The following is a 15,923-nucleotide window of genomic DNA, read 5'->3' as shown; positions in this document are numbered from 1 at the left end:
GAGTGACATACGAAAAAAAAAAAAGAAAAACTGCTACTAAAACGTGTTTGAGATTCAATTTTTAGAAACAGAAAATTAAAATGGTTTTAAAAATGAAGGTATATATTGCACAAGTACGTAATACAAAATTAATGAAAAATTCTAATGATCTTTCATCTCTGTTGCAACAATTGATAACCTTCTCTTCCATGATTCGAATATTGTATGATTCATTTTTTTTTCTTTTTTTTTTTGAAGATGTAGCAAAAGAGGAAAGACAAATCGAGAAAGATTTATCGAAGATTCGAGAAAAGAATTGATCGACAATAAGAAATGGACAGAGGGTGGAAAATTTTCAAGGGCACCGAGATCGGCGAACTTGCATCGACGAAGCTACGCCTTTTTTATACGTGTTGCCTCCCATGCTGAAATCTGGACCAGCAACCTGCCTGTCCTGTGCAGAAGACCTCTCGCAGTATTGATCACTGCGGGAGGGAAAGGCACGTCGGGGGATGGTCGATAAACACGTGGCACCAGTCGAACTTCCGAGTGAGGATTTTCACTCCTCTCACATCCAAACAGATCCGGGAAAATAACGCAGCATAACACAAGACAGCTGCGCGAAACAAAGAGTAGAAAAAGCGGCCACACTCGCGAATGTTATTCTTTCAGAATCAGATTTTTCACCATCATTTGTATGACTTTCACGACAAATGTACTTATGATAGCAAGTCGTGTATTTTTTTTTTTATATGGTGGACGATAATTCTATCCTCGAATAATTGAATTCAGTTGAAATTGAATTTACAAAATTTTGGTTACAATTGGGTAAAAGTTACATTGATCAATATCGACAAAGTAATAGCAGATAGAAATATATGTACTATTTTCTACTATAAATGTAATATTTAATACATTTGTAGTAGGAAATGAATTTAAGAATAGAATCTAATGGAACATAATTTGAATTTACGTGTTACTCAGTTTATTCCGTTACTTGGAAATGATTTTCAAGATGAAAGATTGAATAGTAATTACAAAATGGAAGATTTGTTCTATTAACAATAGAAGATACTAATATGAGAGAATGGAAAATTAATAGCGTTGATTCTTACTTACAAGAAGAAGGGGAAGAAAGCAGATTTCCAAGAAACTTGGAAAAAATCACAATAAAAGAGAGCAACAAAAAGAAAAAAACTGCTGGATATCGTTCACTTCTCATATTTTCATTTACCAAGCAACCAATTAACAAACATCACCTTTTCAGGTATTCCTTGATCCCTGAATTTTTCTCTAAACCCGGACATTTGTACCCAGAGTTGGCTGGCTATGGTAGCAATGAAAAGACGTTATCGAAGAAGGCGGTCGAAGAGGGTGAGCCATGAAGGAACGGTACAGAAGGGAGAGACGAGGCGAACGCAATCAGAGGGGTTGATAATACGAGCAAGCCGATAGGAACCGACCCAAGAGCAGCGTAATGGTGTTGGTATATAAGGCACGAGCAGCGAACGTCTGCTTCTGACAGCCCATTACCACTGTACAAACGCTGGCACAGAGCTTTGGGAGGATGGCGAAGCTTCTCCTCCCTTCCAACGCTACGTCCCGTCCCTTTCTGCGTCTGTTTCCCTCCTCCAGCCTCCCGTCGCTCTTCTGCCGCTTGTACGACTTGCTCGTCTCGGGGGGAAGATGCTGGAAACCACCGAAGAACCAGTGGAACTTCCGCTATGATTTCGTCGAACACGGGAATCGCGGTCTCTTCTACTAGAAGAGGCTGTTGTCTGCGGCTTTTGGAATGTTTAGGAAGCCTTAGGAGGGGTGAGATTGTTGCCTGATGGATTTGGAAATCAATGATCAGTTGAGTTGTGTGAAATTTTTGATGATTAAGGGAATGGAAGGTTCATTTCTACAGGAATTTAGTAGCTTTTTTGTTTCAAAAATTGTTTCGCGAGTAATTTCATTGACATCATTTTATAATTTTATTATTTCCTCTGAAAACATTCATACATTTGCAAAAGTTTCAGACGTAAGTCCATTTTTTGAGGAAAATTGTCAACTTCAATTAGATGTAACTGAAATATCCTTTACATTCAATATTTGCCATTTCTTTTCTAATTTTTGTTGTATTACTATCCCAGATATCCTAGAGCTTCAATCTTCCTCTCCTAACGATAATTTAACGCTTAAGGCACTCTTTAAATTCAATATTTCCCAATCCATACTTTCTCACTTTAATCTGTCATTTCCAAAAATTAAACAAATTATCAATTAAATCAAAATCAAATCCCCCTATCCAATCTAATTTATGCCTTTTTGCAGGGCGCGAAGCGACCGTCAATTTGACGAAAGACAGTCAGATCTTCATCCAGAAAGAAGAAAGGAGAACCCAGTAAGAAGGAGAAAATCTGTACGGAATCAATTCGGTTCGTGTATCCCGATGCACGAGAGAGGGTAGCTGGTGGTTTTTCGAGGGTGGCGTTGGGGCCACGCCTGCCGGCTAGGCCACGCCCGTTCGCGAACCTACCCCCGGAGGCTGTCTCGAGGGCCGAAGGGCTAATAATTCACGTCACAAGCACACCCCACCATAAAGAGTCAACCACAGCCGTGGCGCGTCGTATATTCCATATCAGCGTGCCGTATGAACGTTATCCGGCTCCAGTTACTGTTAATTACCGATCATCTTCCGTAATTAATTGCCTCCTCGATCGATGGGATCTCTCGGCTGGATATCGATCCTGTTGTCGCCAGTTCACGTTCCCGGAAACGTGCGAATCATTTTTCCTAGTTTTCGCTCCAGCACTAGCGTTGGGATGGAGGAATTTTTTTTTATATAATTTAGAAGAGATTTGAGAGCTATACTTGATGGCAATGAACACAACAGTGAGAAGAGTTTTCTTTTTTTTTTTAGAGAGCTAAGTTTCTTAATATTTAAACTGAAAATTCAGGAACAAATGTAAAATAATTTTTAATACAATAAGTATGTCTGCTGCTGTAGGTTGTAATTTAATGAATTTTGGGAAGCCTGCACTTATTGTGACGAAATGTGGTGGAAGAAAAATAACAGAAATTAAAAATTTTAAATGTTCCATGAGATGGTTTATAAAAAAAAGAAAAAAAGGGAACGGTAGAGTATTGTATTTCAATTCAATATTTTCAGAGAGGTCATGAAAAATAAAGGTAAACAGGCAATAAATAAAATGACTGAAATAAAAATAAGCAATAAAAATTACAGAGAGAATATCATACTCGTGAAATATGAAATAAAAATATCGCGATAGAACCAAATTGGAAAAACATAGGAATTGCTGAATTAAATACTCCCTTTCCATTGTTTTCATTGTGTCCGCGGATATGCTCTGGACCAGCAGCGGTGTTTTAATTCTGAAAATCGATATCATCTTTTGTCATTTATTATCTCGCCAGGGAGACAAGATCGGAACGATACAGCCTGGAGTGAGGTAATTAACTGGTCTGACAATTATGTAACATATTGACTCGTTTACATCTGGACGTGCTTCATCGTTATTTGATAATCCATTGTCATCATGAAGATGATTGTTTTCGATGTGATTTCGAGTTGAACCTGACTCACTCATTTTGTATAATGCAATTTTCATTTTTTTTTTTAGTCAGGACAGGACATAGAAAGAAAATGAAACGATAAATCTGAACTTAAAATAGTATCTACTAAATTATGTTATGAATACGTTTAAAGAATAACTTTGCAGGAATTTTACAGCAAGATCTTTAAAAATCTCAAATTTTTAATATCTGTACTAATAATGTCAAATTATTAACCAATAGTATATTTTAATGTTCATCTACAACAGAGTTTTCATTATTAACTTCTGAAGATTTGATTGCTAATGTAATATTTAAATTAATTCTCCTCAACGGTGATAAAATTTACTTACTATAATGTTCTGTACCTCCAAACAAATTTTTTCAACAATCAAATGCATCAATCTCTGTCATCATCATTCCAAGACAGACATATCATCCAAAATGAAGATAAAATTCTCAAGAGGTTCAACGAGGCAAACAAATCGGCTGAAAATCGGTCACAGGACGTGAACTTGCTGAAAGGAATCGACTTTGTCGCCGGTGGTCGACAGTGTGCCCCTAAAATTAGCCACAGTGACATATTGAAGAGCGCGCCGAGGCGGGCGGGTCACGGTGCCCCATGGGCCGCTTCCCCCGGTCTGCTATTAGGCACAAAAGCGGTGCCCTGGGAAAATCAACTGACGCGTAACTAAACGGTGTATCATTAATTCCGATGTGTATGTTTATATCGACAACGTTAAGCAGCATTTGCACGGCCAATTTTCCGTAACGCTCCCACTACCATTATAGTCTCCTTTTTTTTTTTCATGCTCTTTACTTTCTTTACTTTCCTTTTTTTTCGGCAGAAAGAGTTCCTTAAAATGGTTGAGAATGTGTGAAGAAAGTTATCAATAGAGTGTTTCCTGGAAATTTCTTCATTGCTTAAAATTATTTCTTCATAATTGCTTAAAATTCAAGGATTTTTAATCAGAAAGTTGTTAGAGAGAAATTACTAAGAAGGAACTTGTAATTAAAAATGACACAGAAGGGCTAATTTAAATTCAGCTTTTAATTTAGCTTGTACAGCTGGTATAAGTGATTAAGATTGGGCAAGTGCAAGGGTCTGTGGAAGAAAATGTAATTTAAAGAAGAAATGTAAAGTGAATTTGGATAGATGATATATATAATATATATTAAATATATTTTTAGTAAATATTAAACACAGTTAATATATTAAAAACACTACTTGAATTACTAGACATAAGTATTAATAAATGTATAAGTATATATTTACTAGCAAGTATAATTTAAGTAAATTACTGCTCTGTTAATTTAATAATTTAAGTAAATTACTTACTTTGTTCAGATTGTCAATATATTGTCATATCTGCAATTCTTGTTATTTTCAGTTTATATACGAATATATAGAGTATGTCTTCACGAGAAGATAAAAGAAAAGTAGAATACAATTTTTTGATTATGCAAGTCTCATCTACATATATACAGGTATATATATATATATACTTCAGAATCACCCTAATATTAATCTTCATTTTATTAATACAATATATTTAATTTATTTAATACCCAATTCAAGTATTCTATCCAATACTAATTAGCTCAGTATTGGCAAGTGATTACCTTACAAAACCAGCAAGGAATTAATAAGGGAATCGATATAACGGTCAGAATTTTCCTCGTCGGCTCTTCAACGAAACTGACGCCGCCTCTTTTTTTCATCTGCACGCAGCCGAGCTAAATTGAATCGAACGGACGTCCGTCTCTGCGTTCAGGCCGTGTTCGTGCCTCCTCGACACCGTCTTTCATATTCTGTCTTCACTGACACCGAAACCGAGGCTCTTCCATTTTTCGCAACGCTCTGTCGCGACGAACGGATACCTTTTATGCCAATCAACGGGGGCCCTCCATCGCCGAAGGTGAACGCCGATAACCGGCGCCGAGAAATCGACGTTTCCGCTCGACAGCTTCAACGCGTGCGGACCATCGCGCGGATTGGTGAATTTCACCAGAGGTGGAAAAAGCAACGACAGAGCTTCGATACTGCGGGATCATAGTCAATTCTTCGTGGTTCTGTTTCAAGGATGTTTCAACGCGCCCGACGATGACTTTTTCAGGCCGGAGAGGCGGAGGGATTGCCCGTTAAGATTGATTTGACAACAAGCGGAGAGAGAAGGATCCAAGGATTATAAAGCGGAGAATCGAAGATTACAAATTGCACGAGAATCAATGTGAAACCATAGTTTGGGAAGAGTCACACTCGGGACAGAAATGTAATTATTGAGGTAACTTGAGTCGTCGTGGCTTGAGTAAATTTAAAGATCAGAAAGATCCACCACCTTAAATTGTAAATTAGATTAGATGTGAAATTAATCAATGTGTCACTGATCAAGCTTAATGCACACAGTTGTTTAAGATGCAAGAAAGAAGAAAGGAGATGAAAGATAGCACGGAGTCGAAACGTGTTAACCATTTAATTTTCCCGGTGCCTTTGATCCTCCCAATGGAGAGCAGCTCAAGAACCGCACGCTTCATTCTGCCACGGACCGTCACTACCGGTGGTCCTTGGTCGGGGCAAACAGGCTTTGGGTCACCAAGCCTATTTGGTACACGTGTCCTAGCACGTTGAATCTCGACGATCCTCCCCCCGTTGGATCGAAGGAGAGACCGAGGTTTGTGACAAAAGGTTGGCACGCTTCGGCACGTGGCTGCCAGTGGGACGACTTCAGGGCACCACCAGTAAGTGCCAACCAGCAAAGGGGACTCGGAAGTCCTCTCCCCCTGTATGTCCTCTGTTCCCTCCCTTTTGCTTTTTTTTTTTTTCTCCTCTATTACCTCCTCGCTGGGCTAATTTAGGTGGCTGGTCAGGATAAGAACAGGTTCTCCGTGGATTAGGTACTGTTGGTTCAATTGGGGTCTTTTGTTTGATGTCGAATGGTATACGATAATGTTACTTCAAGATAGAACATTAGATTCAGTGTTGTAAGACAATTAGCGTTTAGATAATGATCAATTTATATAGTTACAGCATCCAGCGGACTCCAAGTTGTAACAGTCTGTAGACAATTGGCTTTTGTATTGTAGTTTACTGCAGAATTCAGTAATTGTGATTTCCAAGTCACAGCTACGTGAAAGATAATTGGTTTCTAAGTATTGATGTTGATATTATACTATGCATGTAATCAAACCGGTTCTTAAATTACAATCGCATCGGTATTTTATGAATTTCATTTTATTTTAATTTTCATTTCCCAGTTTGTAGACAAACTTTGACTATCAGATAAGATGGTTAAAATCATAATTAATTATGCAACAACGCAGACATGTATATATTGATATTTAAATATTTTTCTCGAGCGAATCTCTTGAAAAATTTCCTTTTTTTCTTTCTGTCTTCCCACATTCTCGAGGCGCCTCTTTTTATTCTGCCCAGTCATTTCTCTTCTTTCTCCTGGCAATTGTCCCTGTTACACCCCTGTGCTCTCTTTGTCTGCGGCTCTTTCTCCCTCTCCGCCCTGGTCTCTTTTCAACGTCAGACCGTCGATTGGCCGCATTTCAGTGTCGCGTCGTTGCACACAGTTTGCGGCGGTGAACGTCAATTGCATTGCTCCGCATATTTCATTTCAGGCTAGTCCGCGACCTATCATCGTTTTCAAGGGATGATAATCTTGAGAAACAAAAAAAAAAAGGAAAAAAAAAAGAAAAAAGAAGAGACAACNATTAACAGTTACAATATTAATAAATTAATAATATATTAACAGTTACAATATTAATAAATTAATAATATATTAACAGTTACAGTATTAATAAATTGTATTACAATATTAATAAATTAATAATATATTAACAGTTACAATATTAATAAATTGTATTACAATATTAATAAATTAATAATATATTAACAGTTACAATATTAATAAATTATGTATTCGAAATATTATAACTCGTCGGGAACACAAACCCAGTATGCAATAATCATTCGTGATCGCTAGAAATTTAAAAAAAAAAAAAAAAAAACAGCCAACAATCTGAAAATTTTACAAACGTGTAAACACACACAAAATATGCACACGTACATTTCGTACGTTTATATATATATATATATATAATGTCAAACGTTCAATGTCACTGTAACAAGCAATACGATACGCCCGTCCCCAGTTTGATAGATTTCAAATTCACCCGAAATATTTTTATTCGAAACGAGACTGTTCAACACGTGGCGGCATAAAATCCCCGAATGCGTTCATCGGGACAAAAATAAGGAGAGATCTGCACGCGCGTGAAGCAAGCTTTCCCCCTCCCCTGACGACCAATCCGGATGGTGGGGGGAGTCACGTGGCGGAAACGGCACACAGCGTCTCTCCGCGGCAGTTCAGTGAAACACGGACGTTCCAAACGACACCGAGCGAAAAACTAGGGATAATCTTGCGTTTGACAGAACGGCAAGAACTACATACTCGTTGCGCTCGATGTAACGAACGAGGCAAAAAGTCGCATGAAGTTCGTGAGAACACTGAATCTGGCTGAAACGCCCGAGCTCTTACCCTTAATGGAGAGATGTTTTTTTCTCTCTGTTTTCGCGCGAGGCGTTGCAATTCTCGGGGGAGCAGCAAAAAAACGCGGGATCCTCGAATGAGTTTCATGTTTCAGGTTATAAAGTAGCCTCGTATTTTTTTTATAAATTCGTAAATTTTTACACGGAGTCGACTCGAGCGTGAAATTCTCTTTTATTTATTTATTTTTTTTTTTTTTTTTTTTGTTTCTATGGAATTTGTTTTTGAACGAACTGTTTCATGGAAACTCGTGTTTCCACATAATTTTCTACTGTTCGAGAATATATTCTGTTTCAAACGTTCGTGGAAATTCGTGTCCTTTTAATTGTCAAGGGTAACTCGAAATGTGAAATTCTCATTGTTTCTCCACGGCTTGAGAACGATATTGATCTACTTGACATTTTTAATATTCTCAACGAGGAAAGTTTGTTTCTAGTATTGAGTCATAGTAATCTATGCAACACCAAGGCCATAACATTATAATGCTAAAAATTTCATTTATGTGAAAATTGTTTTACAATACTAATAATTTACTTTACTAATAATTTATTTTTTCCTTTCTTTGTTCATTTATTTTATATATTATTATTATTATTATTATTCTCAATATTTATCTTTATCATTCTCGTTTCTAATCACATGTCACATTTCATTCATTTCCGTACAGTGCAAAATATATCTTTCAAACCAATACCACAATCATTTGGAATAAAGTGTGTACATCGTAGAAAGCCAGAGATCCCATGGAAGTAACTTTATTTGTAGAAAAATTGTTCCGTTCACAAAAACGAGTCGAATAACTTTCGCTGAAAATATTTCTCTCTTTCTCTCGTTTCATCGCGAGAGATATTGAAACTTGATAGCTTCTATCTCGCAACATATGGAAACTAAATTGTTATCCACATTTTTGTTTAAAAAAAATATATTTATATAAAATATAAAAGAAAAAAAAATATATATATATTTGATGTTACATTGACGATTTTTTAAAATATCAATAATGTATCACATTTGTCTTACACACTTTTTAAAACAGCACGTGCATTCATTGAAACTGCACCGTTTCAATTTCTTAATATATTATTAAACAATAAATTTATTAATTTGATAAAAAACAAATTTACTTTTTCATTAAACAATAAATAATTTTATTTCAATAAATTGTTGGATAGAAAAATAATTGAATAGAAACCAGTTGAGTAACAATTATAACATAAAAGTTTCTTGCAACAAGTGTACATAATCGCGCTGAGGCTAGACGAAACCACGAGCAAATATTGAAATATTAACACAAATGAATAAATATCGATGCGGGACGTTCATCACGTCCTTAAGCAGATTTATTTTATCTTGCGAATTTTACCTCTAATTTATGCAACCTTCTCGGAAGTTCGGAAGTAATTTTACCAGAGTGACATCAGGCTGATTCAGAGTTCGAAGTTTTTAGATACGTAGCCCTGGTCGATGTTCGGACGTCCCTTTCGGTGGATTACCGGGAGACATACGAGCAGAAAACCTAGTGACCGAATCGGCAAATCGGTAAAACGGCCTCGGCCACCAGCGTGGACTTCAATATACTTTTTTTAGCTAATTGAAATTACCATAGGACGAAGCAAACGAGGCTTACCACCCACCGACGTGACTTTTCAAAGAAACTTATCTCGAGTAATAATTATAAAAAGTTTCTGAAAGATATTTCCAGAATTAATTAGATCGTGGATATTTATATAATTTGATACGCGATTGCGAGGAGATACGTTTCACTAAATTTATATTTCTTTTCATTTATATATGAAGCAATATGAAAAGTAATTCACGAAGTGAAATAATCAACCTGCACAGTAATAATGAAAATTATAACAACGACGACTATAGCTTCTATCTATCTCCCTAGATTTATAATGAATAAATAACGTATATGATAATTTTTCTACATTCTAATCCTTGATTTCATATCACAGTTTAATTAATTTCATATGTATCGAACATTGCTTAATATACAAATATTGTAAAATGTATTCATTTCACTTTAACAAGTGAAATATATTAAATATTAATGACCATACAAATGATTGAATCCTATAAATAAAATAAATGTCATATAAATATAATAGAAATCATAATAATAAGAAAAAGGAAGAAGAAATTTATGTGGGATATTTCAGACTTCAGTTATGGTATAAAGAAACATTTTGATATAATGCAATAATAGAATATAGAATAATAAAATAATAATAATAATGATATAGAATATAGAATAATGGAATAATAATAATAATAATGATATAGAATATAGAATAATAGAATAATAATAATAATAATAATGATATAGAATATGGAATAATAGAATAATAATAATAATAATGACTATATGAATATAATAGAATAATAATAATAATAATGATAATAAAATAATAATAATAATGATATAGAATATAGAATAATAATATAATAGAATATAGAATAATAGAAAAATAATAATAATAATGATATAGTGCAATAATAGAATAATAGAATAATAATAATAATAATAATGACATAATTATACAATACGGTAACTAAATAGAAATTTAATGTTATGATGCAAAGAAACATTTCTCAGACTGTGGCATAAATATAAAAAACTAACTAAATATTATACTCTACACGAATTATTTTATCAAACGTTATATCACAACAGCAAATTTATTTCAAACGTTTCGTGTCTGCGAAACTGGCGTAAAAAAGAAAAAAAAAAAAAAAAGACAAAATGCACAAACATCGCAGTTTAGTAATTACCACGAATTAGCTTCACGAGTTTGCTTAGAAAATCGAGTTTTACACAGCAGGAACGCAGGATAATTCAGTTTAACGAGTTTCAGGTTACAGAGATAGCTCGGCATTTAATTCACTGAATTAAAATCTAAATCCCCGCGCGTTTGGAAATTGCGTCCTTCTGGCCAACGTTGACAGGCCATTTCTACTATTTTCGCGAATGATGCAGAACGGTTCCCTCTCTATCTATCTCTCTCGTCTCAAACGCGTGAATAAATCAATCAACCTTCACGACAGAATGGAGAATTATTTCTACAACATTGGAACATATTCGCTTCTCGATCCCCACCATCCCACGTTTTATTTCATCCATTTGACAGATGGCACGTCCACCTGTAAAAGATTTTTCAACAATCCTTTTTTTCCCCCATTTTCATCATTCAGCTTATGGTGTCGCGTGCGTCACGTCGTTTCACATATGTTGAACTGCAAACTTGGATCGTGACGAGGAAAATTCGTGTTTCCAGCACGGCGATAAATCTCGAACGATATGTCGAACTTGCAAAAATTTGCTCGCGCGTGCAAATTACATATGCGTTAGGTTCGGGCTGCATTTCCCTCTTGCACACTCGTTGAAATTATTTGCCCATGTAATTGCATGTTACGTGTTTTGCAATTTTTGTGATTATTGATAATAACAATATTTATTATATATTTATTGTATAATAAATGTAATAAATATACGATAATTATATAATAAATATAATAAATATACAATAATATATATATATACAATAAACATACAATAATAAATGTAATAAATATACGATAATTATATAATAAATAAAATAAATACATAATATTTATTTTTGTATATTTACTATAATATTTTTTATATTATATAGTAATAATACAATAATATAATATTATATAATAATATATTTAAATATTATATAATAAATATAAAATAATATATAATAGTATATAAAATATTATATAATAAATATAAAATAATATACAATAATATATAATAGAATATGAAATATTATATAATAAATATATTTTATATATTATATAGTATTTATTTTATATATTTATTATATAATAATAATATTAATAGAATAATTTTGAGAAGATGAAAAATTTACTTAGGAGGAAAAGAGATCCGCAAACAACACGATTCCTTTCGATTATTTCATTTCATTTCGGAATTTATTGGATTTAAAATTCACGCTTATCAATCTTGGAAAATTTTAATTGTTCACCGTGAAAATTTGAAATAAAAATATACTCGACAGTATATGCTTCTAAATATGTTTCTCCCTTCGATTATTAAAAAGTTAAATTATTAAATTTACTCAATTTTATTCAGTACTTTATTTTACTTGAAAACTGATAATTATTAACTCTGGAAATCTTAAATTATCAAGTAAGACAAATTTCAACATAAATGGATCGACAAATATATTTTTCTACCGATCATTACTATAGTTTAGCTTAAAGTCTCAAACTAACGAAAGACGTGTTTGATGTATTATGAAAAATTTTGTCTGCGACAATTGACACTTGAGAAAATATTACACGTGCCATTTCTTCCTCACTGCGTCGAAAACATGTATCGAAAACACGTGAGACCGTTTTTTTTTTTTAGCAATAATTTTTCTTTTTTTCTTTTTTTTTTCTTTTTCTTTTTGATAAGCTACTCCTGTGTGACACATGTGTTCACTGGAAATCTCTTTCTGAGAATTGAATCTTCCACCCGACCTCGTATTGCTTCCGTTTGAAGATGCTCTAGATAGAAACGTGTAACGGATACAAAAGATGGCCAATACACACGAGAAGTAACATCCTACCCCGTCTTAAATCTCAAATCTCGAGTACAACAATATTTTCTATTTTAAATTGCGCTGCTTTCTATCGTTACGATTTAAACGTATCCTTTAATTAAATATATCCTGGTATAACCAGAAATTTCTATAATTGTTTTACGATGTGCAATTATTGTGTCACGTGCGCATATTTACCGTAGATAAATGATCGATTAATACGTTACAACGTGAAAATTAATAGAGAGAATGATCTCGACGATATAAATTTGTCTTATATCGAATGAATTAGATTTAGGGTCCAAATTTAGAAATTCATCAACTTGTATTATAAATATGTTATAAACTTGTATTATAAATTTAACTTGTATCGAATGAATTAAATTTAGGGTCTGAATTTAGAAATTCATCAACTTGTATTATAAATATGTTATAAACTTGTATTATGAATTTAACTTATATCGAATGAATTAAATCTAGGGTCCAAATTTAGAAATTCTTCAATTTAGGGTCACTCGCAGAAATTATAAAATTGGGAAAAAGGTTCTTTGACAACAATTGTAGAATATTACTGACTAAATTGAATTATGTTTCAATTTCAGATCCACAAGCAGTTATTTAATAAATTCATATATATATATATATATATATATATATATATATATATATATATATAGTATTATACAGTATATACTATATATAGTAATTACAATATATAATAATTATTAATATAATAATAATTATAATAAATTTAATCGAATCCCTTAGTTTCTTTATCTTCGCCGAATTTATTGCCAAAAATTTGATGCAATGTGCTCAATTTAACACTTAATTCATAGTGTCATTATTCAAACTTCTATTTACAAATTTTGACAAATTTCTTAGTTCCTTCGTCTTTGCTAAAAATTTATTGTTAAACATTTGTATATATAATATACTCGACTATGTCTATTCGTGAAAATTATCACTGACAAGTCGTCAGAATTTCCACAATGCTGTGTCAAATTTAATAATAAGTTGATCAGAAAAATTTGATGAAACACACTCGAATTTGGCGCATTTGATATTTGACTGTTTGAAAGCAATCGTAAAAATCATTTTATGACTGGTCTTCATCTGCAAAGTTACCGCATGTAACGTAGTGTGCTTTACTGGGCGAAAAACACTGGAACGTTACGCGCGTACATAATATAATAATTCACAGCATATCTCGCCGGGTGTAACGATTTCTTGTTATCGTCGTAACCGCTGAAGTTCATTTTTACGATCGCGCGTGAAAGCCCTGTGGCAGTGCTCCGCGAACTTTTAATCGGAGAAGTCGGCCCTCGTACACCGTATGGCGCGTTAATATTCAATGCACGAGCTTATGGTAAAAGTGCTGTAAAAAAAAAAAAAAAAAAAGGAAAAAAAAAAGAAAAAAGAAGAGACAACGAAACGCGCAAGTCCAGTTACATTATGGAAGCTATATCAACGATAATCTGTTCTTTTTTTAACGAGTCAAGGTTAAACATGATTTTTTAGTTAGTTTGTAAATATCTACAAACATCAGTTTGCAAGAGTTTAGCGATAGCTTGTTTTTCTTACAAAAGTCAAAGTTAAATATAATTTTGTTACATTTTAATAGCTTGCAGACTGTATTAAATATGAATTTTTAACTGTTTTGTTATTCCTTTATGTTCTCTATAACTTATTCTGTTACTGATATTTTTGAAGAAATGTCTAACAGTATCTTATTTTTAATTATCGTGTGTTTTTAGTTTGAATGCATCTGAAGATTTTGAACAATAATTGTGAAGAGAACTATATAGAGAAAAATGGGGAAAAAGTTGGAAATGCAGGAAATGATTAAACTAGAAAGTAGAATATTGTGTAACTACAATATTCTTCTGTTAATTTATACTAAAACAAAGTAATAAAAATTTATATTAATGCGAGGAATGATGTTACTATAAATTTAACTTCGTCTCCAGAATAATTGAAGTTGGAACAGCATCCGTCGGATATGAAATCCTCCCTCAAACACTATCCCCCAATCCTGGACAGATTTTCCTATCAAAAAGGGGTTCAAATTTTCTCAAAAAAGTGTTTTCCAAACAACAAAGTGCCTCTTCAGGTACATATACTTCTGAATTCCAAATTCCTCATCTCCTAAAAATTACATTTAAATGCACAACTGGTCAAACAATTAACAATGTTAAAATTTGATGTTTGAATTCTTTGTAGCCAAGAACATACAAATCACTGGAACATACAAAAGAACATACAAATCACTGGAACTACATCACTCCAATGCGTTCACAGTGACCCGAATGATCAAAACTCTCCATCACTCCGGCTGCATCTGAAAAAAAAAAGGATCCAATTGAACAAAGAAGACTTGGAACAACAGCGAAAACCAGCGAGAATTCTCAAGTTTACCTTTCCCAAACCGCAGTTCAAATCGACTGGTGGCTCGGACGGCGCCGTTTTCACCAGGCCAGAGCATATTTGACCAATAAATAATTTAGCAAACAAATTGATCCCCAGAGACTATAAACAGATACTTAGAGGCACGCGTTTCGCTCTGCACCTCCGTCGGTGGATCAATTGACCATGTTCACTGCGAGACTGGAATAAGAAACGACTGGACAATTAATATCCGGCAGAGTGACGAGACCCCTACTGTGAGAACCGAAGTAGGGGCCTGCGGCGTGAAATCTCTATTATCGAGGGGTTGGTATGGTACCCCGTTGTCCGATGGTGGTTGTATGCGTACTTTGGTCAAACTGGCGCTGACAGGGGCACCCATCGCCCCCTTGGAAATAATGTAATCGCGAATTAAATGTTTGCTCGGATATCCGCGATCCCCCGGCATTTCTTCGGTCTGGAGAGGAGAGGAGGTGGAGGACTCCTCCAGCGATATAAGTGGATCGTTTTCAGTGATTAATCGTGCAACCTAGATTGCTGTTTTCAGCTAAGAAAATTGGGAAAAATTAACGAATAACCGAAAAATCGATGGAAAGAAACTAAATTCAGGAATTGAAAAATTAATGAAAAATTCGTGGATTACTGTCTACGAGTCACTGGATAGTATATATAGTATATATAGTATATATACTATATATACTAGTATATATAGTATATCTAGATATTAAATAGAAGGGAAATATATATATTTAGTACACAGTTTACAGTGTGTTTAGTATACAGTTGATATATCTAGATATTAAATAGAAGGAAAAATGTGTAATAAAAATATGTTTTGATAAAA

The 15,923-nt window shown here is 33.8% G+C and overlaps 1 protein-coding gene across 1 annotated transcript; it reads left to right on the top strand.

Annotated features, from left to right (window-relative positions):
* The first annotated feature begins 850 nt into the window (after window positions 1-850).
* On the top strand, window positions 851-5,814 carry LOC122527159. Its single transcript, XM_043651096.1, has 4 exons — window positions 851-1,833; window positions 2,296-2,365; window positions 5,270-5,551; window positions 5,621-5,814. Exons 1-4 carry the CDS (start codon window positions 1,827-1,829, stop codon window positions 5,643-5,645), a joined length of 384 nt encoding a protein of 127 aa, XP_043507031.1. The 5' UTR covers window positions 851-1,826; the 3' UTR covers window positions 5,646-5,814.
* The last annotated feature ends 10,109 nt before the right edge of the window (window positions 5,815-15,923 follow it).

This window comes from Frieseomelitta varia, unplaced genomic scaffold (assembly GCF_011392965.1).
Source record: "Frieseomelitta varia isolate USP_RPSP 00005682 unplaced genomic scaffold, Fvar_1.2 scaffold_212, whole genome shotgun sequence".
Taxonomy (NCBI): domain Eukaryota; kingdom Metazoa; phylum Arthropoda; class Insecta; order Hymenoptera; family Apidae; genus Frieseomelitta; species Frieseomelitta varia.
This window is presented reverse-complemented; position numbering and strand designations above follow the sequence as displayed.

Excerpts from the sequence above, each read along its gene's own strand:
- LOC122527159 (XM_043651096.1), top strand. Across the intron at positions 2,366-5,269 it reads AAAGAAGAAAGGAGAACCCA|CCGAGCTAAATTGAATCGAA; the intron begins GTAAGAAGGAGA and ends ATCTGCACGCAG. Across the intron at positions 5,552-5,620 it reads ATTGGTGAATTTCACCAGAG|GATGTTTCAACGCGCCCGAC; the intron begins GTGGAAAAAGCA and ends TTCTGTTTCAAG.